Source organism: Mustela nivalis (assembly GCF_964662115.1).
Source record: "Mustela nivalis genome assembly, chromosome: 18".
NCBI lineage: Eukaryota > Metazoa > Chordata > Mammalia > Carnivora > Mustelidae > Mustela > Mustela nivalis.
This window is the reverse complement of record NC_139037.1, coordinates 1,940,033-1,967,526: the sequence shown is the minus strand read 5'-3', so window position 1 is coordinate 1,967,526 and position 27,494 is coordinate 1,940,033. Positions and strand designations below refer to the sequence as shown.

The window sequence follows — 27,494 nt, the reverse complement described above, 5'->3', positions numbered from 1 at the left end:
TAAAGCCTCTGTCTTCCGCTCACATCATGATCCCAAGGTCCTGGAATTGAGCCCCACATGGGGCTCTCTGCTCCCCCGGCCCCCCAGCCTGCCTCTCTGCCTACTTGTGATCTTTGTCTGTCAAATAAATAAATAAAATATTTTAAAAAATGACAAAACAGAATGTTGACCCGCTTGGGTCCACACAGTTGAAAGCCAACACCTACCTGACCTCTCTGCACCTAGCCCGCTTTTCGGCCCGGCCTCCCCACCGGCTTCACAGCACTCAAGCTGGTAGTGACACAGGCCCAAAAGCAGACTCCTTGTGACACTTACTTATTTAAAGGTCTTTAATGACCCCACTGACTCCTTATCACGTCACACATCATTGCCCAGTGTGCCCTCCAGGCCTAACCCCACAGCCATCTCTTCAGGGAAGCCATCCGATAATTCAAGGTCGTCAGCCAAGTCACGTCTCCTCTACCAGGAAGACCCATCTCCTGACCCTGTGCCACTAGAAAGCCAACCCTCCTCCTCCTTGTCCCCAGATGGCATTTCCTAGGAAGGATGTTCTCTTTTTCACATTGTTTTATTGTAAACACTTGCTGCCTTTTGTACCAATCTCCCTAGATATCTCCCTTGTCACGTGATAGATATGCTAACACACACCAAGCCGTCAGGGAGTGTTTACTAAATGCTGAGTGAAAACAAAAACAAACAAAAAAAACTGGCTTAAAAGACTAAAAAGTGAGAAACATGAACCAAACAGATTTAAAGAAGCCTGGTGGGACAGTGTTATCACCCAAGCTCGGAAGGATTTCAGTGAGCAGAAATGCATGAACTCATGTGATAAACTTTTGCAGCATGCCCGCCAAGCCTGCCTGTGTGCTCTGTTCCGCGTAGATCTATACATTCTAAAGGATAATCCTTGCCACTATTACATTTTTGTTTGGTTTGGTTTCTAACTCTGTCCACCCCCAAGTAGGCAGTTTTCTCCCAGAGGAGCTTAGAGTCCTTGTACAGAGTAATCTGGTTAATTTTCATCAGAAGAATCATTAAACTATTTTTTTAAAGATTCTATTTATTCATGAGAGAGAGAATGCACGCGAAAGCACAAGCAGGGAGAGGACCAGAGGGAGAGGGAGAAGAAGCAGGCTCCCCAGGTGAGCAGGGAGCTGGACCCACGGCTCTCTCTACCCCAGGACCCTGGCATCACAATCACAACCTGAGCTAAAGGCAGATGTTTAACCAACTGAACCACCCAGGTGCCCCAAATGGTTAAACTATTCTGTTTATGGTTTGGATTATGCAACTACACAGGTAGGCAGACCTATACATCCTTAAGAGCAGGACTAACAGAAGGCCGTGTACAATAACCCAGTCCAAGATGTGAAGGACTGAATTCGTGCTAACCAGATAGAAACGTAGCTGTGGGAGCGCGGGTAACCCCTAGGCAAGAAGGAACCCAAGGGGAAAGGTCTTGGGTAGCAGATAATTATTACACACCCAACCCCGAAAGCTTTGTGTGTCCTGAACACTTTTATAGTCCCTTATGTATAACACATCCCCTACTAAGAACACTAAGGACGATACGGTTAGAGCAAAAGGAGAAAAAAACTAGATAAAAGCGACCGGTTAACACTAGATGGGATTATAATAATGAACTCTTTGTTATGAAAAAGTGATGGTGGCTAAGGAGATGAGCAGATTACAGGGCAGGCTATTTCTCAGTGGGTTCCCCGGAAGTGCCAGAAACTAGTGTTTCCGGGAGCTGAGTAAACTGTTAACTTTACCCACTGTGGTTCTCACAACCCAGATGAGAAGAGTGACGTCCTACCCGTTGCTCAGAAGAAACAGCCGAGGTAATGGGAGGAAAGGAAAATGTTGAAAGGCCAAACAAGAGGGCCATAGACACTCAAGAGATGCTTCCCGTAACAGTCCCATATATGGGCAAAAGCTGGATCGACCTGGAGGGTCTGCTTAGAATTAAGCTGCAAGGAAAACCTGTGCAATGCCAAGTCTGCTGTTCATGCTCATTTCGGAAACAGTACCAGGCTGTGTGGGTGACTGGGGATGGCTTTCCTGCCTGCGACTGCCTGCAGGTTTCTGAAGGTCCATCAGACCCAGCTTCGCCGGAGAGGACGGGCTGCCCAAGGTGCCTCTCCCTGCTGCGGACAGGGCCTGCGAGGATCCAGCACCCAGCGGAGACGCTGCTCTGACCGGCCATCCACGAGGGGTGGCCTCACAATCCTCCTGACCAAATCCTTTCTGAGAATAGCCCCTGCCCCCCGCTCGCTCTTGAGCAATACTTGTTTGTGTACTTGTTCTAAGGAGCAGCTGACACAGGACTGATAGGACAGCGGGCCAATAGTTGCCCAGACGTCCCCAAGGCTGGACTATCTCTTCCTATCAGAGGGCAGAGAGGTGGGACAGGCCAGGCCGGCCAGGGGAGCTGAACAGCTTCTTGGTTTGACTTGTCTTCCATGTCGTGTGTGGCAAAAATAATATGTCCTGCACTGCGCGTAATGTTTCGTGCCTCGTTTAACAGATTCGTAGAAATAGCTAGACATCACGATTTACAGCCATGGTAGGTCACTAAGGCTGGAGGCAGCACGTTCAGTTTTCAGGTTACCTTATTTTGTCCACAATTATGGTCATTTCCTATTATGGAAAAGGGAAGAGGGTCGAGTTACTTAAAAACTGACACCATACGGCTTTCTAGAATAATATGCTGGTAGTTTAAAGGCACCAGGAGATTCCTGGAGAAAACATTTAATAAATTTAAAGATGTGTTCTTGCTTTCCTGCTTTATGTGGATTATTTTAAGAAACGGTATTGTTATTCATTTAAAAATACATCATACTATGCTTATATTAAGGAGATTAAAATAATTCAGGAATAATATTACCACTCTGAAAATTATTCACTATATCAGACTTCTATGAAACTGCAGTCCGAGGGCAAACGAAATTTTTCTAAGCTACTTTTTAATCTATAGGTTAATGTAAGTTAATAAACTTTAGAGATATAATATATATATTATGAATATGCGATTCTTACATGGAGATTATGTGTATGAGACACCTTTACCTGCCTCCAGCCTTGGATGATTTTCTGAGAAACATACAGGGAGATGGGGTGTCAGATCAGCGGAAATTCAAGGTTAGAGGATGACTTTAGTAGTCACTGTAAATGCGGACGTCAGTACTTGAAAGCCACAGTGATCCTGTCCCATCACCAGCACAGCCCTTGAAATCTATCCCTCTGTGGCTGTGAACCCAAGGTCTTGGGCAATTTGGTAAAGCTTTCTGGATGCCCAAGGGACTGGGGAAATATGAAACTCTCCTTCCCTTCCCCCAAACTCCATATGCAGATAATTGATTTTTTTTTTCCGTCTTGCATTTGGAACAACTGTGCAGCGAGAGAACGAAAAGTCCATTTCTTACAAAAGAGCCATTAAGCCAAGAAAGCAGCTGATCGGTCAATCCTTAGTAAAAACAACAAAACTCCAGAAAAGAAAGCAGCACAGTCCATGCTCTTCTTCTTCTTCTTTTTTTTTTTTTTTAAGTTTTATTGATTTATTTTAGAGAAAGAGGGGGGTGGAGGCAGACAGAGAATCAGAGACTCTCAAGCAGACCCCCTGCTCCCGGGGGAGCCTGACACGGATCTCACGACCAGGAGATCATGACAGGAGCCAACGTCGAGTCCCCTGGCCAACCAACTGACCCCCCAGGGGCCCCCGAGGGCTCTTTAAGACTCCAACCCTGGGGCACCTGGGTGGCTCAGGTCATGATCTCAGGGACCTGGGATGGAGCCCCGCATCGGGCTCTCTGCTCCGGGGGGGTGGGGGGGTGGGAGCCTGCTTCCCCCCCCCCGCGCCTGCTTCTCTGCCTACCTGTGATCTGTCAAATAAATAAATTAAATAGTTAAAAAAAAAAAAAGACTTCAACCCTGACCACTTCGTTCGGCAGAAGGAAGGTGCGTAACACGCACGGACTGACTTTTTTTCCCCCAGTTTTCAGGGACTAAACACGAAACATTGCAGACAGCCCGTGGGACCGAGGCCCCCCTCCGCGCGGCCGCCTCGGGGCTGTGCGAGGTGACGAACGCGACCCCGCGGGGAGGACCGCGGCCGGAGGAAACCCGCGGACACCGCCGTCGGCCGCGGGAGGACGCGCCGCCGCTGACCCCGCGGCTCCGGCCGGGGCGTCCCCGCGGGGCCGAAATGCCGGCCCCGCTGTGCCGGCCCCGCTGTGCCGGCCCCGAGGACGACGTTCCGGACGCGTGCGGGTGCGGGCGCGGGCGCGCGGACACCCGCCAGCGGACCCCGGCGTGCGGCCTGCGGACCGGGCGGCGGCCCCACAGCGGCGCGGCGGCCGAGGGCCCCGCACGTCCCCCGCGCGCTCGCCCGCGACCCCCAGGCTCCGGAGGGCCGTGAGCGGGGGCCGCCCGGGAGCCGCTGCCCACGCGCTCGACGGCGACAGGGGCGCAACGCGGACGAGCGACCCGCAGCCCCCGGACCCGCGGCGGGAGCGCCCCACGGCCGTGCTTTCGGGCTGAGCGTTCTCGGCCTCGGCACACGGAGCGGGCGCACGAGGGACGCGGGGTCCGCCAAAGCAGCCGGGCCACGCGGGACTTCGGCGCGGGGACGGCGGGAGCCCCCAGCCCACCCGCCCGCGGGCGCTCCCGGACCTGGGCGCCGGTCCCCGGCCCGCGCGCCTGCGCACCGCGGACGCCTCGCTGCGCATGCGCGCGGCCTCGCTTCCGCCACGCCCGCCATGGCGGCGGAGGCAGCCGGCCTTGGCCCCGCCCCTCGGGACGCCGCGCGGGTCACCTGACGCGGCTGCGGGCTGAAGAGACACAAGGGAAGTCGCCGTCGCTCAGTCGGGTCTTCTCTCGCCGCCGCCGCCGTCGCCGTCGTCTGCAGCCCCCGGACCCGCCGCCTCACTGCGTCCGCCTCGCGCCCGCGCCATGCCGTCGGAGAAGACCTTCAAGCAGCGCCGCACCTTCGGTGGGTGCCGCCGCGGGGGGGGCCAGGGGACGGAGGCGGCAGCCGGGTCGGCCGGGGTCGGCGACGGCCGGGGCGGGGGCCGGGGCGGGCTGAGCGGGGGCCGGGGTCGGCGACGGCCGGGGCGGGGGCCGGGGCGGGCTGAGCGGGGGCCGGGGCTGGACGTGGGCTGCGCCGGCGGCGACCCGGGAGCGGCGGGGCTCGGGGACCCACGGTGGGCGCGGATGGCGGCGGCCGGGCCGGGGGCAGCGGCGGGACCGAGCGGGGCGGGGGGGCCGGCGGCCGACGGCGTGGTGCGGCGGGCGGAGGGCTGAGGGGGCCGAGGGCCCGGGGGCTGCGCGGGACCGACCGTGGGAGCCCCCTCCCTCCGGCGGCGGGGTCCCGGGGCGAGGGCGGCCGGCCATCCGCTCCGGGCCGGGGCCGGGGGCCGACGGGGGCCGGAGCTGTCGGGCCGGGGGCGCTCCCCGCCGGCCGAGTCGCGGGCGAATCCGGGGAGCCCGCCCCGGGCCGATGTCGGGCGAGGGCGGCTGTCGGTTCCGGGATGGGGTCGGGGCCGGGGGCGGGCCTGCGCGGTGGGGCCTGCGGAGCCCCCCAAACACCGAGGCCGTGTCGCTGGCGAGCCCGGGAAGCTCTCCCCCTCCTCCCCGGGCGGGGTCTTGGGTGCGGGCTGCGGTGCGTCCGCTGCGGGTCGGGGCCGGGGGCCTGAGCGCGGTGACCTGGTAGCCACCCCCCTCACCCCGACCGTGTCCCGGCCGGCCGCGGCGCTCCGTCCAGGTGGTGGCGGTCGGGGCCAGTGCGCGGCCCGACCCGGGACGGCTGGCCGCCCTCTCCCCGGCCGGTCACCGCCGAGGTTCCTCCAGGACGCGCCGCGGCCGAGCTGCTGAATCACCTTTTTGGCCCCCTGCGGCCGTGGCCCGGCTGTTTGCTGGGCTCTCGCGGCAGCCCTGCGGCCCTGGGGCTCGCTGGCTCCCGGGAGGCGCAGGCCGTCGTGGGAAGGGTGCCCGCGGGGGCGGCCGGCCGGCAGGCCTTGCTGCGCCAGGTCCTGCGGAGGGAGGACCCGGCGTGCCGCTAAGTGGCCGTGGTCGCACGTGGCGGCTGACAGGCCAGCGCTTTTTGCTGGAGAAGAGGGGTGTGGGCGCTGGTGGCCCGAGCGGGAGCGGCGCCCGCACCCCTGCACCCTCCGGGGTAGGCCGGGCGGGGCGCGGAGGGAGGGCCGGGCTGTGCCTTTCTGGCCTGCCCCGAGCGCTCCGGGCGGGCGCTCCAGCGGGGCGGTAGGTCCGCCGTCGGGGGCTGGGGCTCAGACCCGACGCACTTGAGCTTCCCAGCCCCGGGTGCAACTGAGTCACATTCGCCCAGTACTTCCGAGTGGCCGGGGTCGCAGCAGCAGGAGAGCCCTGCGGGCCCCAGCCGCACTGTGCCGTCGGGGTGTTCCCGCCGCCCAGGGGCCCCGTCCCCCCTCGCCCGAGGTCTGCCGGAGCTGGGCGTCCGCAGCGGGCCGTGGGTTGTAGCCCTGTCGCGGGCAGCTACCGCCGTCCTCCGCCCCTCGGGGTGTGCGTTGTGTTGATCTGCCGCGGTGACCTCTGTGAACTCAGCATTGTTTGGGTCTGCGCAGCCCTGAGAGCCGCCTCGGAAGCAGTTTCCTCTTGGGTCTGGCTTCCTAAAGCTCGCCGAGGGGCGGGGGCTGGCCCAGTGGATGGAGCATGTGACCTGACCTGGGCTTGTGAGCTCTGGCCCCAGGTTGGGCATGGAACTAACTTAGGGGGAAAAGAAAAGGTAGACGTTAACTGGGGACATCTGTGTGGGAAAGATGGCATGTTCTCGAGACCGGGATATACTTTCCTTTAGCTTAGAGTGCTTTTAGGTTTTTCTAGAACAATATCTGAAGTTGATCGTAAGAGTGAGAAGAGTGAGAGTGACGTATTGTGATTCACCAGGAAGCCGTGGCCCTGAGCAAACCAGGGGTGCCCCCATTTCTCCCAGGAGTTCACCTTACCTGCGCGTTGGTGGGCTTGCCCCTTGGCTCACCTTGGCTCCTCCTCCCCCACTTTTTTTTTTTTTTTTAAAGATTGTTTTTGTTCATTTGATGGTGAGAGAGCACAAGCAGGGGAGCAGTGCAGGGAGAGGGAGCCGGTGCGCATCTCACCTCAGACCCTGAGATCATGGCCTGAGCGAGGCAGACCCGGCCACTAGGGTGCCCCCCCCTTTGAAAAAGATCTGTCATTTTGCAAAGGATCAAATATCATTTAATGGGTACTGCCTTTCCGTGCTCCCGTGCTGACCATGTTCACTGATGTGCAGCCCAATAAACGAGGGAAATCAATTCTTGAGAGAGAACCTCTTCAGGAGAACCTAGGAGCGGCCGCACTTAGCTTGAGCGGTTCTTTCTCTCTTCCAAGCTAATGAGTTTAGGTTTATCCAGAATCGAATATATCTCTGCTGATTCTACTAGGATTGAGAGGGTTGAAGTGGGCCTTGGGGCTCACCCTGCACAGCCCCTTTTTGTAGAACTGGGTGGGGCCCAGAGAGGGGACGATCAAGGTCCATCTAGTGGCAGGTGTCTGGACCTGCTCGTCCACTCCTGCCGGGCAGTCGCCCAGCCTCCCGTAGGTGGCCCTCATTTCCCGGGCATGAGATGGCCAACACCAAGTCCGGAGGCATAGTGTGTGTCTGCAGGTGTGTGGGACAATTTCGTGAACTCCCAGAGTTGTGTTCGAGCAAATAATTCTGGACTTGGTGTGCTCACGTGGAGTAATGTGCTTCAGCTTCCGGATCGCCCCAGTTTACTTAATAACACTGCTCTGCTGTGGTTTAGGGGTGGCAGGTTTAAGCTTCTCCATTAATATCAAAAAAGTCAGCACGTCTTGGTGGAAGTTTATATGTTGGTCTAAAATAAGTAGCTCAGGGGCGCCTGGGTGGCTCCGTGGGTTAAGCCGCTGCCATAGGCTCAGGTCATGATCCCAGGGTTCTGGGATCAAGCCCCACATTGGGCTCTCTGCTCTGCAGGGAGCCTGCTTCCCCCTCTCTCTCTCCGCCTGCCTCTTGTGATCTCTCTGTCCAATAAATAAATAAAATCTTAAAAAAAAAAAACAAGTAGCTCAGACTACTCCGAGAGGTGGACAGTAGAGCAAGGGTTATGCCAGAACAGGCAGTGCCCCGCGGACCGCAGCGTGTTCCTTGCTGTAGGTCTGTGATTCACACACAGGTGGGGCAGCATCTGTTGTGCTTCCATTCACTCTGTGAAATAAAGTTTACTCGGAATGCCCTGGGGGGGTCTCTACTTAGCTTTGCAAATGATCTGTTGGTAAAAATAAGACACCTTGGACTGCTTTCCTCCCGTAGGTTTGTAAGTCTTGCAAGGGTTGTCAGAGACAGGAGAAAAGGAGTCTAGGAAGTGTATCTTACACACGTTTGGACGAGTGTTTATTTCCATTGTACAACTTTAATTTGTTCATTAACCACCTTGGGTGTGCAGGGCTGAGCCCCTGGCAAATGCAGAGACAATTAGAAGCAGGTCCTGGCTGCCAGGGGCACACTGTTGGAGAAGACAAATAAATTAAGAAAACAACAACAACAAAACTTGAGTAAAAGAATTGCTCCTGTGAGCCTTTGATTTGTGTTGTTGGTAATGTTTTCACTAAATATACTGTCAGTCTCTGGAAGTAGGTGTCTGCTCAAGAGTGTGGCACAGGTGCACACCTTACTCGCTCGGTTACTCCGGGCTTACCACGGGGTCTTCACGCAGCTGGTCAGGATACTCAGGACAGTCCTGATGTCGTACCATGACTTCGGTATTACTTGATTTTATCTCAAGGAAGTAACTCGTTTCATACCTTGGGGTTTTCCACCTTTAATGAAAATAATGATTTTGTCTTTTTTGGGCCATATTTTGGGGATAAATCAGAATAAGCTTTTGATAACAGTACAGAAATGATAGATTCTGATTTGAAGCCTCACATCTAAACCCTGTTTTGCTTATTTCCTTTTCCACTTGCCAAAACAAACCTGTGTCCTTGTATTAAAAAGAAACTCCCCCTTCTGTCTGAATGTTTCCACTTACCTTTTAGATAAGCTTTTTTTTTTTTTTTTTTTTTTTTAATTTGAGAGAGAGGGAGGGAGAGGGTGGGGATCTTAAGCAGATTCTGCGCCGAGTGCACACACTAACAGGGCTCAGTCTCCTGATGCTGAAACTGTGACCAGGATGGAAATCAAGAGTCGGATGCCTAACCGACTGAGCCACCCAGGCGCCCCAGTTAGGAGAAGCTTTTATTTCTTTATTTTTAAAGATTTTATTTACACAAGTAGGCAGAGAGGCAGGCGGGGGGGGGGGGAGGAGCGGGCTACTCACTGAGCAGAGAGCCTGATGTGGGGCTCAGTCCCAGGACCCTGAGATTATGGCCTGAGCTGAAGGCAGAAGCTTAACCCACTGAGCCCCGCAGGTGCCCCTAGGAGAAGCTTTTAAGTGTGAAGCAGAGTCCAGGGTATATTAAGGAATTATCATTCATGTGCTAGAGTGAATTAACTGTGATTTCGTCTAATCTCTGAAATAAACGTCCTTGACAGAATGGAGAGTTTTGCTGTGAAGAGGGTTGATAGCGAAGTCTAGGTGGCATAGCACCTTTTCTTGGGGGGTAGGACAGACCTAGGGACTGGTCTCTAAGCTAAGAGGAGCCCTGCAGGGGAGTCAGTGATACCCTCACAAATACTGGAGGATTTGAAGGATTGCGCCACGGAAAAAATCCGCCTTCTCCCGGCTTTCTCTACTCTCCGCATTCTCCTAATCAGCTGCTTCACTTTGGACCCTGGAGTGGGGGTTTTTCAGAGTCATGCAATCAAGCTGGCTGTTCCACAATTGAAAAAAAAATTTTTTTTTTTTAATTTTATTTTTTGAGTAATCCCTGCACACCCAGTGTGAGGCTGGAACTCGCAGCCCCGAGATCGAATGGATGAGTCCTACAGTAACTCCGTTCCGATTCTGTCTGCCTGGTGATAGCCTCGGGGGCTGCCCTCCCCATCCCCCACGGCAAACACTGAGTGCCGGTGCTTCTGACCAGCAGGCTGTCAATCAGAGGTTCCGTGACCCCCTCGTGTTAATTAGTGCTGCCCTGGCTCACAGGACAATTGTTTATTTGCTAGGTTACTCGCTTGTTACGAAGAATACTAAAGCACACTAACGCACACCAGCGAACGGCCTGATGAAAGGTGCGCAGGGTGGGCTCGAGAGAGTCCTGCGCTCAGGAGCTTCTGTTCCTGGGCAGTCTGGTATGTGCCGCTGTCCCAGCACCGTGAAGCCCCGAGTTCCATCCTTCTGATGGCGATTTCATCCCATGGGCTGGACTGGCGAAAGCACTGGCCATCAGGGATTCCTTCCTCCTCTGCGCCCCTTTCCCCTCCCTGGTGTTTGGGGCGGGTCTAAACATGTCAAACCCCAAGGCACTGTTCCTTCTCCATGGCAACCAGTCCCCCATCCTTAGGAGCTTTCCAGGAGTTACTGGATTTAACATAAACTCTGATATGGTTGGTTAGGGTTTGCCATGAACAAAAAGAGACGGCCCTTATCAGTACCACTCTTGGCATTTAGAAAATTCCAAGGGTTTTGGAAGCTCTGCCAGGACCAAGTACATAGTTTTTTGTTAGTGATCTCTCTATTATGCATTGTGAACCACTAGGCTAAGCTTTCTGTTAACAGTAACTAAATTTATCTCTATTCTCACGTACCGAATAGGCCTGAGTTTGCGGTCTTCTACAGCAGATTCGTTGGTGATTTTATCTTAGAGGCCGGTTTGGAAATGCTGGGTGAGCAGATGGAAATAGAAGCTGTATGCTTGTATTTGAACATGGGAGTTATGTCAGTCACTTTTATGAAGCGTGATACTAAGTGGTATTTTTTTTAGATCCAAAAAAATAGGCAATGGTAGCATATATTCATATAGATCATTATCTTTTTTTCTGAAGCCACCAGGACTTCTCAGGAAGTCCATGACATTGATTGTTCATATAAGTGATTATTCTAAGGGGAGGAGTACAGAGATAATCTCTCCAAAAAAGTATTCAGCAGCAGACTTTGTGCTTAAGACTTTTTGGATGGGGGGGCACCTGGGGGGCTCAGTGGGCTAAGCCTCTGCCTTCGGCTCAGGTCATGATCTCAGGGTTCTGGGATTGGGCCCCTGCATTGGACTCTCTGCTTGGCAGGGAGCCTGCTTCCTTTCTCTCTCCCTGCCTGCCTCTCTGCCCACTTGTGATCTCTGTCAAATAAATAAATAAAATCTTAACAACAACAACTTCTTGGAGGCGGCAGGCATTGAGCAAAACTCTTTTTTGTTGTGGTTGTTAAAGATTTTATTTCTCAGAGAGAGATCACAAGCAGGGGGAGGGGAGCAGGAGGTCCCCGCTAAGCAAGGAGCCTGCTGTGGGGCTCAGTCCCAGGGTCCTGGGATCGTGACCTGAGTGGAAGGCAGGCACTTAAATGACTGAGCCACCCAGGCGACCCTGAGCAAAACTATTTAAAAGTCAAACAGAGCATTGTTCCCCACCCCCCATCTCTTTTGGGCAGTTTCTTTTCCAGTAAGCACTGTATCATTGAAAAGCAGGAAATCGTAAGAGAAAACCGCGTTGAAGAGCATATGTTTTATCTGAGATTCCTATACCAACTTAAACTTTGGAAAATTCACAAAATTGACAGGTTGTTGGAACCATGAGAGGAAAGATTGGTAACACCATGTTGTTAATTTGCTGTTTACATTTGGCTGCAAGCTTGGGGTCCCAAACCCCTGAAACCAGGAGCTCTGTACTCTTGGTCTTGTGTCTTACCACCCACGAGAGCTGTGTCATTGCATGTTGGTTTACACGGAAATGGCATTTGACCTTAAATATCAGCTTATGCCAGAAACGAAGTGCCAGTGTGTGGTTCCCCTCAGTTCGAGGGAAGATGTCCTTACTGTTCTGCCATAGCTAGGGAGAGCTGAATTTAGATACAGAAACCACCAGCAAAAATGCAGGAAAGAAGCTACACTTTGGCCCTTAATAATGCCTGTGTCTCTTCCTTTTCGTTGCAGAACAAAGAGTAGAAGACGTCCGGCTTATCCGAGAGCAGCATCCTACCAAAATCCCAGTAGGTAGTCTCCAGCACCTGCGTTTCAGTCGTTGGTAATGTTCGCAGTGGACAGCACTGCTCAAGTCCTCCAGGACAGGGCCGCGGCGTGTGACCGTGGGACAGGTCTCCGCAGAGCTCCTCAGATAAGGAACGCCCCGTGTCCGGTTCATGACCTAGCGTGGAGATGTCTGAACAGGCAGTTCTTTGACCTGCTCACATTCTGTGTCCTCCCGAGTCCGAGTCGGCTGCCTGAATGCTACACACAAGTCAGACGCATCCATCTGGGGGAACGGGGTGAGGGGCTGGCACTGCTGGTGTTTCTTCAGTGGGAGGAAGTGGTCCGCTCTGCTAAAGGGAGGGGGACTGTGGTGGGAAAAGCAGCATTCCGGACTGAAGTGGGAATGAACATTCCAGGCTCTGGGTGCCCCGCAGAGGCCTGCTATGCTTGGCTGCTTTGCAGAGACGGAGGAGAAACACTGCTCTTCCTTGTCCTGTGTGTGTGGCTCAGGGGCTTCCTGCTGTGCCCAGGCAGCAGCGCCTCTATCCCCAGTCTCTGCAGACAGACTCTAAAACGTATCTGCTGAGGCGCCAGGTCTGGGAGCAGTGGGGAAGAGGAGCTTCCGGTTTCAGGTGGAGGCTGAGTTCAGGCCTTAGTTAGGTTCAGGGTTGCTGAGGGATGCTGAGCTCATTTCTGACATTCTGAAACGGGCTGCCACGTCCTAATCTGTAAGGTGGGAAGAGATTCCCACCCCACACAGTATTGGAAAGATCAGCCTAGTTCTGCGTCCACGGTTGTTACCTTCTCGAAATGCCGCAGCCCACTCAGAAAGACACTCCACTGTTAGAAATTCTGTAGAAGCTTTCCCGTTTGGCTTTCTGACGTGTCCTCTCACATGGAACTGAGGAAAGAGAGAAGGTCCAGGGCTTAGGGCTGTAAGGGGCTCAGAAAGGAGAAGATGGGTCTGCCCAGCATTCCCCCAGCTGTAGAACTCTGCTGTAAGACACGTCTCTGTTTTCCTTGGACAGCTTAGAAATTTCAGTCTTTCCTTATATTTGGGGTCAACATAGGGCCTGGGGGTTTTCCTCATTAAGGTTGTCTTCGCTTTTCGGTGCCGTTGGAAAAGCCCGGCGGTCTGCTAGGATTTGTTCTGCTTCTGCAGTCTCCTTTTGAAACGTGATTATCTGCGAACATTAGTGGCCCTCCTTTCTGCTGGCGGTTCAGGGGTTTGCAGAAATCACAGGCTTGTACTTCCATGGGTGCTTCTGGCCACTGAACAGCTTTAGAGGCACTCCTTCCTAGGAATAGCACAGCCAGACGGAGAAGGCAGGGCAGCTCGCTGGCTCTCCAGACCCTGGTCTCCACTCCCCGAGGATGGCTTTGTCTTCTGCGATCCTGTCCGTAGCGCTTGACAAGGCACTTTTCAGGTCTAGCCAGATGCCTTACTTGGGACTTAACATGACTTCTCTCCCAAATTAAAGTTCAGGAAAAAGAAAAAATAACCGAAAAGTCAACCAGTCATTATACCGGGGATTGTTTTCACGGAGCTCAGCGGCACTGGAGAGTCAGGGACACCGGAGAGGGGGAAGGAGGTGCCCAGGGCCATGTTGTCCTTTGTCTCAAGGCTGCTGCCTTGTCTTCCTTTAATGAATACGGTCTAAGGTCAGGAGATTCTCTTCTCTTTCTGCTTCTGCTCTTCCTGGGCCAGTAATGTAAGATTTCTGTATTGCCTCTGAGCTCTGATGCTGGTCACACCCAGGCAAAAGTAGTCCGTGTAGTGAATCCCCCTTGCGGCTCCCATGTTCTGAACACACCCCATGGATAACAGCCCTTGGTCTTACTAAGGAAGGGAACGCGGTTTGATTTGGCCGTACAGAACCTTCTGTGGGCCCCATACGGTGGAACAAGGTGCAGACGAGTACCTTCCCCTTTCCTAGAGAGACAGGATGCGAAGACTTCCCTCCTCTCAACTTGTCATTGTTGCGGTGAGCTGGAGAGTCGCTTCACCTGGAGAAGAGTGTCTCCGGTATTCCGTAACATGAGGAGGCACGGGCAGTCAACACCCCGGGGCCAGCGTTGATCGTGGCTAAGAAGTAGAAGTTGTTTGTCCTCTGTGGAGAGGAAGCCTGGCAAGGAGCTCACGGGTTTGTTTCCGTTCCTGATGCAGAAGTATTTTTGTTCCCTGCATCGTGCAAGACTGACTCTCAAAACTCATCAAGGAAATACTAGGAGTATTTTGTCAAAATGAAAGGATCTTCAAGCCTTTCTGCACAGAGTTTGTCTCCAGAACCAGCTGATTGTTGTCTCTACTTACCAGATATTTACTCAGGACTTTTTCCACATCAGGCGGAGAAACCCGTCTCCTGTGAAAGCAGCGGGTGGACTGCGGAATCGCGGTTGCTCGTGCTTCGGAGACCGTGGCTCCGCAGCTGACATAGATCCAAGCTGGCTCCGGCATCTGCTTGTATTTCTCGGACCAGTCAGTGTTTTCATGGCTCCAGATAACAGAGAACGTAGAGCGGCTCCTTTCAGCCCCTGCTCCCTTCCCTGGAGGCTCCCTCTGTGAGGGTTGGGGGTGAACGATCGCTCTTCACAGGAGATCTGTGGGGAACTGGCGCGTGCTGTTTCGGTCTCAGACCCCACTTGGTGTGTGCCGGGTCCGACACAGAAGTATCTCCTCTCTTCGTTGTTAACGGTTGCTAACGGTTATGTTAAAATCTCTCCTCCGGCTGCTTGTCCAGGTGATCATCGAGCGGTACAAGGGGGAGAAGCAGCTTCCTGTCCTGGACAAGACCAAGTTCCTTGTTCCCGACCATGTCAACATGAGTGAGCTCATCAAGATCATCAGGTACTTAAACACTGTTTTCCTGTTTCTTTGGGTGACTTACAGATAGAGCTCCAGGTCCCACGAACATCTCCGCAAGCTTAATAAAACCTGAAGACGCTTCCTTCCTGTCTGAGTTCTTCTCTCGCCCGCTGGATCTCTGTCCCTCTGATGTTGTTCATCGTAACATCTAGTGTAGATGCTTTTTGTTTCCCCCAAGATTTTTATTTATTTGACAGAGAGCACAAGTAGGCAGAGCCGTAGCAAAGAGAGAGAAGCAGGCTCCCGGCTGAGCAGAGAGCCCGATGCCGGGCTCAATCCCAGGACCCTGGGATCATGACCTGAGCCAGAGGCAGAGGCGTAACTGCCTGAGCCTCCCAGGCGCCCCCTAGATGAGTTTTGTATGGCAAAATTAGTAAAAGACAATGCACACTTGGTAGAATCGTAATAAAGAGTTTGTAAATTATAGTTTGAACTCTTTCTCTCGTTGGACAGTCGGGGCTGTTCCGAGAGCATACTGATTTAAAGCTGGCCCCGGGGGTCACAGGATAATGTAAGCATTCCCACTACTACCGGTCACAACATGATGCTAGAAATGTCCTGCGCTTTATGAGAAGTTGTAGCTCCGACAGTCAGTCTGTAGGCACAGGCATTATTTTGCCAGAAGCAGCATTTCCAGAAGCTTTGTACTTTTGTATCAAAGGGGGTACGTGATGTTTTTACATTTCCCTTTTGCAAATTGACGTCCTGGTGTCTGTTCACGTTGTCTTCTTACAACAGGAGGCGCTTACAGCTCAACGCTAATCAGGCCTTCTTCCTGTTAGTGAACGGACACAGCATGGTGAGTGTGTCCACACCGATTTCTGAAGTGTACGAAAGTGAGAAGGACGAAGACGGGTTCCTGTATATGGTATACGCCTCTCAGGAGACATTTGGAGTGAAATCGTCTGTGTAAGACTAGAAAAATGCATCTGTTCTTGAAATTTTTTAAACCCTTACCAAGGAAAAAAAAGGGGGGGGGGATATTAGCAACTGAGGGTTGATCGGATCATCCAGACAGTAGTGTTCCTGCCTAGGAGTTTTAGGAAGTTGTTTTGTACCACAAGCAGAAAAACTGAGCTCGGTGAGCACATCCAGCTTTGGAAAACTCTATTATTTAACCTAGGCTGTTTTGTTTTCAAATTTAGAAGTTTAAAAATAAAACACTTTGCATTCTAAGTTGCCAATAAAACAGACCTTCACATTATTTTAATGCTCTTCCCCTATTTAGGAGCCTGTACTTAAGCCTTCAGAGACGCATTCTTGACTAGGTTCACAGACCCAGCGGACGTTCTGTGAGGGTTTCTGTTGAACGGGGGAAGTACCTGTGAGAGGATCTGTGAGCATGAGTTGTCCTGCCTCCCCCCCCCCCACCCAGTTGGCCATAGTCGTGGGCAAAAAGCAGGGAAAACGGGGCAGGAAAACGCTGACCGCTGCCCCGGGTTCCCGCTCCTAGTGTGCGCGTGCCCGAGCTCTTGTTCTCGCCGTGCCGGCAAACTCCTTTTCTTTTCCAGACGGTAACGGAGAAAAGCACCACTTAGTACGAACCTTGAATCCTTTAAAATTTTGGTCTAGTTTCTCAAAGCGCCCAGCGAAGGAAGGTGCGGCGTTTCTCCTGGTTTGTGGGGTCACACTGAAGTCCGACCGCCGCCTCGTCCGTAAGGGGACCAGCAGTTCTGTCCGTTTCGTTCTTAGGACAGTGCCGGCCACCGCGGGCCGGACCGAGCGCTCGCGTCCAGACGCGCGCCCTCTACCTTTTGGCCTAAAGCTGTAGATGACCCGTGTTCTGTGTTAAGTGTGTGTGTGTGACTCTTATCAAGTTTCCGCGTGTTAAGAGTATTTCTGTTGTCCTTGCGGGTCGTCCCGCCGCCGGGCGCATGTCAGACGAAACCAGCAGCCAAAGGAGACCGAGCGTTCTTCTCAGACAGTGAGTGTCAGGCGGCAGACCTCGTCCGAGTTCAGCTGGAATAACCGGCGCTCCCTGCGGCCTGCGCGGGGCCCCGGAGTCCCGTCTCTGGGAGGAGCACAGAGAGCCCGCGGACCGCTGCCGACTGGGCCGCAGCAGGCCGCGCCTCGGCTTGTGTACTTCGGCGTGCGCGGCGCACCTGCTCCCGTCCGTGGACGTCACTTCCTCACGGAGGGGGGAAGCCGCAGTCCTGCCTGCGCGCACTCGACCCCCGACCTTCCCGCTGCATGCGTCTGTCCGCGTGGCTCCCTTGGAACACGTGTGCTTCCACAGTATGTGCACTCCGCATCGGCCTGTCTTGTTAGATTGTACACATCATTCTAGCTTACGTTCTTGTAACTGCTGTGTGACCAGTAAGATTCCTAGAAGAAATCCTGCTTTTTAAAAACACAAGTACCTTGCAGGGAGGGGTGACTTCTACCCCACTTCAGTGGGTGGTCACTAGGCTCTCTGAACCAAGTACATTTTTAATGAACTAAGGTGAATAAAGGCACAGCTAAAAACTGTCTTCAAGCTCAGTTTAATGGGTCCGTGTCGGATGCGTGCCACGCCGTGTACCATCTGTGCTACCCCACGCCAGGTGGTGCGGGCGGGCAGGGGCCGGGAGGGGCAGGGGCACTCACCTCTGAAGGTCTCTGCTTTGTCCCAGGCACCTTGCTCACCTTGGTCAAGGTTCTGCCAGCTGGTCTGGTCTTTGCATAAGTAAATTCTCCTGAGAACTAAAAGACGTGGCACAAAGTGAGCAGACGGCTGTGGGACCTGGGTGTTTCGTGGGAATAAGCGACTAGAAAACCGCCACGCTGTGGCGGGGAAAGATAGAGACGTCAGCTGAGTGGCCGGCATCACTCACTGGGAAAACTCCACGCGTTCCCAGTTTAAGCAGGCACTTCAGCTGTCTGTGGGAGCACGTGGGGGCAAGACGAGGTGTTCTGCTTCCCCGAGTCTGCAGCTCTGGTGTGCGTGGCCCCCATCCTCAGAGGTCTGGCCTGACCAAACAGCAAGTCACGGGGGCTGCAAGAACATTTCCCTCTGGGTAGCCCCAGGCCCGACAAGAGGCGCTGGGGACCTCGGGGGGGGGGGGTTGGGGGAGGCACCAGGTTTCTCCCTCTGGTGTCTGGCAGGGCTCATGAGAACACCGTGGTCCTGCGCCAGCTTTCGCTCACTGGACCACCACCATCCCAAATCGCGAGGGGACAGAGCTTTAAGTGCCCGGGCATGTTCATACCACGTGGACCGTGTGTCTGGAAACATGCCAGAGAAACTTCACATCCGTTTGTGCCAAATCTTGACTTCCTACGGAACCTCGAGCTGGAACATCCCAAATCAAGAGTTAATGTTTCTGGTCATAGCAAGGATATCCTCTAAAACCAGGGAAACTTGACAGAGAATGGATTTAAAACCATCCATCTCTCTTGCCAAGCGGAGAAGGCAGAAGGGCTTGCCGATCCCGATCTGGTGATTTATTTGAAAGGACGTGTGCTTCGTACTCTAGGAGATAAAGACCTAGTAAAATGAAACCGCTTTTTTAAATTTTTATTTTCAGTACATTAAATTTACTCATAAAAACATTCTAAAAATGTACAATTTTTCCTTTTTAACAAAGTATAATAAAACATAAAAACTTCAAAAACAATACTTAACATTTACAATTCAAAATCAAATTAGCAGAATATTAAATATTTACAAAACTATATCTTTTAAAAATATTTATAAAGTTACATGCAATTTTGTAGAATTGACATAAAAGAATGGCTCAAAAATGGGAGAATTTTCCTTCATTCCTAAAAAGAAAATCTGTCCAAGATTAGCTGTGAAGATTCTCGAGTACGCGAGGTCTCTGGTTTCAGTACCAAAGCCTTCATCTTTGTGCACGTAAGAACTTAATGCATGTGAGAGGCTTTTAAAATCCCCGGGACCGACTGACGAGCCACACTGAGCTCCCCTCCCCCAAGAACAGTGTAGTCAAGTTGACCTTTGGCCTCACCAGCAAGTATGTGGTTTTGTGAGTGTTGACTAAATTCGTTCAAGAACCTCAGGATTTTGCAAACTGAGCCTCTTCAGAACCCACGGCTTTAAACGTCCCCTGACTCTTTCTTTGGGAGTCATCTGCACTTTGAAAAGGACATCCGCCTGCTCGGGTTCCACAGGCCCATCCATGCTCTGGGAGGGACACGGTTTCCCTTACCATCCGTAAGACTCAATACATACGCCATCGCTAACCAGTACGTAAAACTAGCAAGGCATCAAAGAACCCACCACAGAAGCAGGAAGAGTACAAAATGACAGAGTGAGGAGGACGCAGCCCGATTCCACTGGGCCAGCACTCCCCAGCAACACTGGAGCGAGCCCAGAGCAAGCCTCGGTCTGATCCAGATGGATCAGATCGGCTGGTGCCCCTGCGGGGACGCGCCGCAGCAGCTGCAGGACGCTGGGCAGGGTTGCTACCGGGCCTCCGTGCCCCCGCACGGTGTAGTGCAAACTAGCTACAGTGACTTCTAAATAGTGAATTAAAACACTGAACCTACTAGCTACTATATTCACAAGCCGACTCCTGTCATCGGGAGATCACAGATGACGCTGGTTGGTGGTGGTGGTTTTTCATACCCAATCACACATACCGGCTTCGAAGAAAGTAATTTTGTCGTCGTTGTCGTAAGTGCTAGCTCCCATTTCCTCAGTGCTCTTCAGCAATGACAAGTGTTAACACTGAAACGCGTTTCCAATTTTCAATATTCCCATGAAATAAAAATTAGAAAAGAAGGTAGAAAACTGAGTGTGTGCTTAAAAAAAAAAAAAAAAGATTCAATAGTTCTTTTATCCCAACATCGTATTCCACTTCCCCCATTCTTGGAGACGAGAAAACGGGGATAGAAACTTTGATATAGGACAGACAACACAGAGCAAAGTGGCTGTGCCCCACCTACCGGCTGCTACAGCCTTTGCCAACTGAGCCCATGATTTCAGGGAAAGGACTACGTAGTTGAAAGGGTCAGTCGGATCTGTGTTTCTAAAAAGATGAGGACATCTGAGGAAATGCAAAATTGCTCTTCAGGCTTACGGACTTTGGTTGCTTTTGGAGAGAAATGTATCAGAGATGACGCTGCCGGCAAACATTCCCAAGTCCAAGCGCTCACCTGGGAAGAGTCCCACGGATGCGCAGCTGCAGGCTTTGTGTCCCGTGTGTCTCCTGTTCACGCTTCTCAGTTCTCACCTTGGAATGGCCTCACTGGCGACATCACACCGCACATGCACGTTCAAAGACAAGTGGGAATTTTGCTAAGACCTTTGATGACTGGAACGCAGCCGCACAATGTCTGGACTTATTCACCTCCATCTGAATGTCCTACTTGGAATCGAAGCTCCTATTTTAATTTTTTGTTTTTTGTAGTATGGAACACACTAAGCTCTAATATTTATCAAAATAGTCATCAGGGTAACAACAGACACTTTCATTCCCGGATACTGACCACTAAAACAGAAACCCTAAATATGATTTTTTTTTTCTTTTGTTATGAGACAGTTTTCAACAATTTCACTGTGTTGAAATAGGATTTATTTAAAATATTTCTTTGTTTAAAAAACCAAAAAATTTAAAAGTTTGGCTTTCAGCACATGTCCAGGCCACCATAACGGCCTTCAGAAATATTAAAATCGTAAACATCAGTGGACACTCCCAAGTCTTCTTTTAACATCATATGACAAGTTCCAGGCTCCTACTCTTTAAGGCAAAGTTGTGTCAGTTCTCGTTATTTTGACATTTTGTAGTGTTTATAATTAAGAGATCAATGTAACATTCCCCAAAAAAGTTGTTGTAAGCATCACCATCACTTCAAAACTGTAATGTAATACTGTGTACCAGGAAGAGAGAGAAGCATACAGAGGTCTGTCAATTCTGCATTGCATAGAAATGAAACTCTACTAAAATAAAGCTCTAAAAAATTCTACCAAAAGCCTTAAAAAAAAAAAAAAAAAAAGTTAACAACTCTGCTCTAGTCTCCCTCCAGCCAGGAAAGTGATCATAAAATTTGAAGCCTCACATCACAGAGTCTCAAATTCTAGGGTATTCTTTTGATTTACACCAATTAGGCATGAGGCTGATTGTCCCATTTTAAGAAAAGTCTGAATATTACTGCATTTCTCTGTTTTAAATAAAGATTCAACTGCGAAATCCCTGGGCAAGGCCTTACCAATCAACATTTTAATACTGAAGGCTTTAGTGTTTAAAGCAGTAATATTTGAGCAGAAAATTCCCTTTTAGCTTTAAAGGTTTAAGTCCCTAAATTTTGGACCAAGAAGCTTTCATGGTCATGGGATGAAACAGAGCTGTATGGTGAGGCCTGATCTCCCACTTCGGATAAAACTAGACTTCTGCAGATCTTGGAGCTCTGTCCTGTTGGTGTGGGCTCTTTCAGAGTCTTACCACTTTTCTATTGTAGTTTTCAGGTAATTTTTAGAGAACTAACCACTAATACACAGCCTAATACAAAAGAAGTTGACAGGAGAACATTTCAAATCTTTTGCTCGTAATGATAGGACTGTATCACTGTTGAAATGTTTGTCTCGAGTGTGAATCCGTTAGCAGTAAGCCTCGGGGTCCTTGGGAGATCCGTGTGGAGAGGAAGAACTTGCCAACTTTGCTAAGGGCGTGTAGCAACCCTCAGAGCCAGCTCACGAAGGCCGAGCGGTCACCGTGTCTCTGCGAGAGCTTCGTCGCGGTGGACGGCAACAGGACTTCAAGCTATGCAGGGCCGGGAACGAAGGGATTCTCAAGGCTTTGACAACTAGGGACTCTCTGGGACTTGGACCCTTAGACATTAAGTTGTTGCGAGTAACTATTTCTACTTAATAACGTAGTTTAAATTTATTTGCAGGGAAAAAAAATTAAAGACTTGAAACTGCTACGAGTGTCTTAAGGAGGGAAGGAAATGCTAAAATCTCTGCTGTGTCCCAGTCACGTAGCCTGCTGGTGCCGACTCCTTAAAAACGGTTCTCTGAGTGTCTTGCACTGACTGGTCTCGGGGAGTCTGTCTCCCAGAACGGCAGAGAGTGACGTCTTTTACATTCTTCGGTAGTGCAATCCGGAAAAAACCCAGAGAGATTAGTGTCCAACCACTTGAGGAACAAAACAAAACAAATAACAAAAAAACAAAACAAAACAAAGGCGACATTTTCCCTCACGCAGGGGTATCAAGAGTCCGACCGCTGGAACTCCGCGCGGAGCGCTCCGACCTGCAGGTCTCGGTTCCGATCTTGCGTAGCTGCCCGGGAATTCGTGTGAGCCTGGAAGGACCGACGGCGGCAGTGCTCCTCGGGACACGGAGGTCTCGCATCGCAGCCACGGCGGGACCCCGACCAGGCGAGTCCTGACGTCAAGCTCCAATCTAGGATTTTGGCAATAAAACTGAGTTTGATGCACTCCTACGCTAGGTTTTCTACCCAGTCTAGTAAAGTAAAGCACCTTTGGATTAAAAATATTAAGCTCAACAGCAACTAGACTTCTCAGTTTTGTATTTAAGTTTCCTTATGTCTCCATGGCTTAATAGTGTTCTGTTGCCAGAGAAAAGTATCAGTCTGTGGAGTCCAGACTTTCTGCTGGAGGGGCATATTTCAACCTAAAAGTACCTAGAGAGAGGGGGAAAAGAGACCAGAGTTGAATCACTGCGACCACCGAGCTGCCCAAAGCTCCTGCTGGAGTCTGTCCACAGGCAGGCGCGGCAAGTCCGGACTCCCTGTCAGACCCCTCCCCGCTCCTCGCTCCCGCCCCCAAAACTAAGCCGTACAGGTGGATCAGCCTTGGGGGTAACACGGCCGGTCCCTGGGCCGCTTCTCTTTTGCTTCCAGAGCTCGGCCGGGCAGGGGGCTGGGGAGGCCTGACCCTCGCCAGAGGCCTGGGCTGACGGGTCCGGGAGCCGGCCACGCGGTGAGCACACGGATGCCCGCCCCAGCTGCCACCAGAGCTGGCTCGCCTCGAACGCTCTCTGGCTGACCACATGCACAGGTGGGTTGTGGAACCCCAAGTCTGGGGCAACCATCAAACATCTACAGAGCCCAGGTGACTACCCCAGGCCGCGCCGTGAGTACCACGGAGCTGGCAGAGACGCCTCCTGCCTGGTTTCATCTCCCTTCCCAAGCCTACAGCGAGAACACGCCCGTGTCCCCACATCACACACACACCGGACCCGCACTAGAGACAAAAGAGAGCGAGTGGAAGTAAAAATGGGGGGTGGGGGGATGGAGTGTGTGGCCGCAGGGAACACCACGCAGCCTCCTCGCCCCACCGGCCGGGTCCCCCGGGCAGGAGCAGCAGCACAGCAGCAGCAGCAGGACAGCCCACCGCAGCACCCGCACCCCTGCACCAGGCCCGCGGGGCGCTCCGTCAACCCTACGGGCTGCCCGGTTCGCAGGGCCAGCGTGTCCTCCCATGGCTGGCCAGTCCCCTCGGAGAGAGGAGCAGGCTGCAGCGACGGGCAGCTGGAGACCACGCGACCCTTACGGAGGCCTTCACGGCCAGCCCAGCGACAAGGACACGCTTCTGCCAGGAGCATCTGTGCTCTAGAGGCAGCCTGTGGACCACGGTGTCCCCACACGGGGGTGCTCCGTGCCCCAGCGCAGCCCGCTCGGTGGCCGCCCCCTTTACCTTGCCGGTTGAAGTCCATGGACGGCTGCTTGCAGTCCTGAGCACGGTGCCCGGTGGCCCCGCAGTTGTAACACGACAGGTTGCCGCTCTTCTTGTGGCCGGAGCCACCGCCGCCGCCCAGCCCCGGCGCCTGGTACACGCCCGCCGCACCCGCCATGAAGCCAGGCATGGGTGGCACGGCGAAGGCGGACTGGCCGGCCAGCACCGGCTCGGGGGCTACGCCGCCGCCATAGGGCGAGTGCACCACGGGGAAGGCGCCGCCGCCGTACTGCTGGGCGCCCACGTAGCCGCTGCCGCACACGGGGCTGAAGGGCAGGAAGGGGAAGGGGAACACGGACGGCCCCGAGAACGGGTGCTGGAAGTAGTTGGCGTAGCTGACAGTCAGGCCCCCCGAGCCGCAGCTACCGCTGCAGCCGCACGACGTGCACACGACGCAGCCGGGTGGCGGGCCGGGCGCGGGCTGCTGGGGCGCCGACTGCGGCTGGTGGTGGTGGTGGTGGTGGTGGTTCTGGCTGGAGGCGGGCAGGTTCCCGGGGGAGCCCCCACCGCCCCCGCCGGCCCCGCCGCCACTGCCCCCGCCACCACTGCTGTAGAAACTGCTTTCGGGGGCCGAGGAGAGCGCGGGGCTGGAGCTGGGGGCTGGGCAGCTGGGCACGGTGGCCATGCTGGCGAAGGACGCAGAGGGGTGGCTGCTGGAAGAGGCAGTGTTGCTGCTCGCACAGAAGCTGGCCTGCAGGGGCCCAAGGGGCACACTGCCCATCGCGGAGAAGGCAGCTTTGGTGCTGGCGGCGCACACGGCAGCCCGCGGCTTTATTATTGCAGGGGGCACGCTTATTTGCACATTATTCGAACAGGCAGTTTGCCCAGAAATGGCGGAATCCGCGGGGACAGATGAAGACACCAGAAGTTTGATGGGGGGCCGGGCCGCGTGGAACACCGCGCCCGACGTGCCCGCGACAGCAGTGCTGGCCTCCCCCGCCAGGGCCGGCTGCGGAGCCGACTTCATCACCCTGTCCAGCGCGGACGTGTGCACGACTTTGGTGCGGGGACCGAAGGAGACCGTGGGTGACACAGAGCTGCTCTCGGCGAGGGCAGACAGAACCTGCAGGGGCTGCTGGGGGGTGGGCGTGGGTGCCGCGTCGATCACGGCGTGGCCGAAGTTCTTGTCCACTTTGATCCCGCCTCTTGGTCCCGAGAGTTTACTCCTTTCTTCGAGAGACAGCAGAGAGTGCACAGAGGGCGGGAGGAGCTTCATGTCCGCGCCCCCCCTTTCCGACTTGTGCACGGAATTGAGCATCCGGATGGGCGCCAGGTGCGAGGCCGCAGCCATCATCTGGGTGGGGAGGGGGTGGTGGCCCGACGGACTGGAGCCGGCCTCGTTCTGCACGGGGAGAACCTGGGCCGTGGGTCTGGTGGAGCCCGACGCGAAGTGGTTCAGCAGCATGACGGGCTTCTCCTTCTCCGAGCCCTCCCCGTGCACGTCCACACCTGCGGGCGGAAATGGAGCGGTCAACGCGGCGCCCGGGCCTGGGCAGGGGCAGCACAGTGCTCCCAGGCCGGCCGGGCATCCTTACGTCTGTCGCTCTCCTCGGCGCTGTCCGAGCTCTCGTCCCGGGCCTGCAGCCCCATGGGGCTGGGTGACGAGCTGGAGCACTCGGAGGAGCTGCCCTCCCGCGCCGTCTGCTGGGGCGGCGGCTCCACGTCCACCCGCAGCGCTGCGGAAAAGGGGCGCCGGCGTGGGTCGTGCCGGCCACGGCTCCCGTGCCCTCCCCGCCGGCCTCCCGGCACACCGTCCTGCGGAGCCCTGCGCCGGCCCCAGGAGGCGGGGGTGACGGGACCCGGGGATGCGGGAGCAACAAGCAGCCCGAGGCCCCGCGCCTGCCTCCTCACAGGCGTGGGCACAGCCAGGCTCCGGCCAGGGGCTGCAATACTGCCCGGCTCACAGGCCGCAGAGGAAGAGACAAGGGTCCCCGGCCACCACGGGCAGAAGAAGTCCTCTCCAACACCGAGAGACACCCCATTTTAGGAGGCCAAGGGACAGAAGAGCTTTATAGTCAAGTAACCACTGTAAAGACACTGCGGGTCTCGCTCCCTGGCGCCCCGTTGCCCTGATGCTTGCCAGGCGTGCAGGGTGCCCTGCGCCCCGACCGTGCGGGTGAAGGCAGGGAGCGGAGGCCGCCCCGTGGCTCCGAGCACCCGCGACGGGGCAGCTGCGCACACGCAGCCTGGGTGCTTCGACACAGACCTGCGAGGCAGGGACCTACACGGGGCCCGTCTGCGCCCTCCCAGGGAGGAAACGAATCTTCATCTGCTCGGGGATCCCCCTCCTTTCCCTCCTGCGCTGCAGCTTCTGGATCTAATTCTTACACTTCTACGACTTCAGCTGAATCACTGGTCTCCAGCTTCTAACCCAAACGTCCCTCCTATTCTCTCACAGTGGGAATGATAAAGGCTACAATAATCAACAGAAACTATAAATGCTCAAAAGACGCAAGTGGCGAAAGGGTGCGCGTGCCGCGCGCTGACAACTCCCCTCCGAAGGAAGCGCCTAACCCTGCTCAAGGCCGCCCAGTCCTCACCCACCTGCAGCGTGGGGGCCTCGCACACCCTGCACGGGCCCGACGTGGCTGGTGGGGGGGACACGGGCCACGCCGCTGCTGGTGACTGGGGGCGGGGCTGTAGGGTTCAGGCACCGTTTCTCCGACTTCTCCCTGTGCCACAAGAGAGCGTGCGAACAGGTGAGCATCTGGGTCTTTGGCCACAAAAGTGTTTCCCGTGGCCCCGGCTCTGCAGCAGGGCCCAGGGGCCACAGCAAGGTGACCGCCCCTAACCGTCCTCATAGGTGGGACACGATGCACTCTGACTTGGTGGATGCAAAGGGCCTTTCCTGGCGGACCCAACCACACCGTGTGACTGTGATCACGAGTGAAGCTTCCATCCCCAACCCAGGCCGTCTGATCCAGGGCGTTTGGCGGGAAGTGCTTGTGAGCCCCGGCTCAGTACCGAGGGGCTTTTGGAATGACCCTCGGGCTTAATGCAGGCCTATGAGGTGACCCATCTCAGAACCCCCCGAGACTCCAGACGGCCCCTGGGTGACTTACGACCGGCACGGGTCCCAAAAACGGGGGAGAAGCCACACTGTCCCCCTCCCCTTTTCCATAAAGCCCCACCCCTGCGGCGGACAGCCTCTCCTCAGCACCCTGTCCCCTGGGTTCCACCTCCGGTGAAGTCTTTCGCCTCCCGGGCCACCCGAAGGTCACCCCCACGGGGGCCCCCATCCGATTAGGAGCCCACTGGGAGCCACGGATCCCGCGGGGAGGAAGGGGCGTCCGGCATCACACGCACTTCTCCAGCTCCAGCTGTGTCTTGAGCTTCTTCTTTGCGCCCGTTGTGAGGGACTCAAATTTATTCAGATCTTCCTCCGTGAGGCTCAGAAACTTCCAGAGAAGAAACACATTACAAAGTTATTGAGACTCAATTAGGACTTGAAAACAAAGAACCTGCCATATGAATAACTACACCCTGCCAGCAGCGTATGCAGACAGACCAACTCTAACTGGGTAAGGAAAGCCTTGGGGGTCAGGCGTCTGGGGGCCCAGTCGTGACACATCTGCTTCGGCTCAGGTCATGAGGCAGGGATTGAGTCCCGCTTCGGGCTCCCTGCTCAGGGGAGCCTGCTTCTCCCTCTCCCGCTCCCCCTGCTTGTGTTTGATCTCTCTCCTGCTCACCCTCTCTGTGAAATGCATAAATAAAATCTTTAGGAGAGGAGCAGCTGGGTGGCTCAGTGGGTCACAGCCGCTGCCTTCAGCTCAGGTCATGATCTCAGGGTCCTGGGATTGAGCCCCACATCGGGCTCTCTGCTTAGCAGGGAGCCTGCTTCCCCCTCTCTCTGCCTGCCTCTCTGCCTACTTGTGATCTCTGTCAAATAAATAAAATCTTAAAAAAAAAAAATC

General features: G+C 54.3%; 2 protein-coding genes across 4 annotated transcripts in view; one reads left to right on the top strand and one right to left on the bottom strand.

The window, feature by feature from the left end:
- The first annotated feature begins 4,784 nt into the window (after window positions 1-4,784).
- MAP1LC3B (microtubule associated protein 1 light chain 3 beta) lies at window positions 4,785-16,130 on the top strand. 2 transcript variants are annotated; one of them, XM_082711604.1, is made up of 4 exons: window positions 4,785-4,990; window positions 12,040-12,095; window positions 14,817-14,923; window positions 15,680-16,130. In XM_082711604.1, the coding sequence occupies exons 1-4, from the start codon at window positions 4,951-4,953 to the stop codon at window positions 15,852-15,854; spliced, it is 378 nt and encodes a 125-aa protein (XP_082567730.1). In that variant the 5' UTR covers window positions 4,785-4,950; the 3' UTR covers window positions 15,855-16,130. The 2 variants fall into 2 exon arrangements, with proteins under 2 accessions (XP_082567730.1, XP_082567729.1); XM_082711603.1 differs by lacking the exon at window positions 4,785-4,990 and adding an exon at window positions 10,113-10,246.
- A 2,358-nt stretch (window positions 16,131-18,488) lies between these two features.
- The window catches only part of ZCCHC14 (zinc finger CCHC-type containing 14), a 55,216-nt gene continuing 46,210 nt past the window's right edge, over window positions 18,489-27,494 (bottom strand). For both annotated transcript variants that reach the window (XM_082711601.1, XM_082711602.1), the window contains 5 exons: window positions 26,887-26,978; window positions 26,125-26,252; window positions 25,116-25,256; window positions 23,542-25,029; window positions 18,489-22,526 (listed from right to left, as the gene is read on the bottom strand). In XM_082711601.1, the coding sequence (XP_082567727.1) occupies window positions 22,471-22,526; window positions 23,542-25,029; window positions 25,116-25,256; window positions 26,125-26,252; window positions 26,887-26,978 (1,905 nt within the window). In that variant the 3' untranslated portion in view covers window positions 18,489-22,470. The remainder of the gene's footprint in view (window positions 22,527-23,541; window positions 25,030-25,115; window positions 25,257-26,124; window positions 26,253-26,886; window positions 26,979-27,494) is intronic.

What these genes read in the sequence shown, in the direction of transcription:
- MAP1LC3B (XM_082711603.1), top strand. Translation starts at nt 10,180, where the DNA reads ATGAAAGGTGCGCAGGGTGGGCTCGAGAGAGTCCTGCGCTCAGGAGCT. An exon ending in TTCTGTTCCTGGGCAGTCTG is followed by an intron (nt 10,247 to 12,039) that starts GTATGTGCCGCT and finishes TTTTCGTTGCAG; the next exon opens with AACAAAGAGTAGAAGACGTC. An exon ending in GAGCTCATCAAGATCATCAG is followed by an intron (nt 14,924 to 15,679) that starts GTACTTAAACAC and finishes TTCTTACAACAG; the next exon opens with GAGGCGCTTACAGCTCAACG.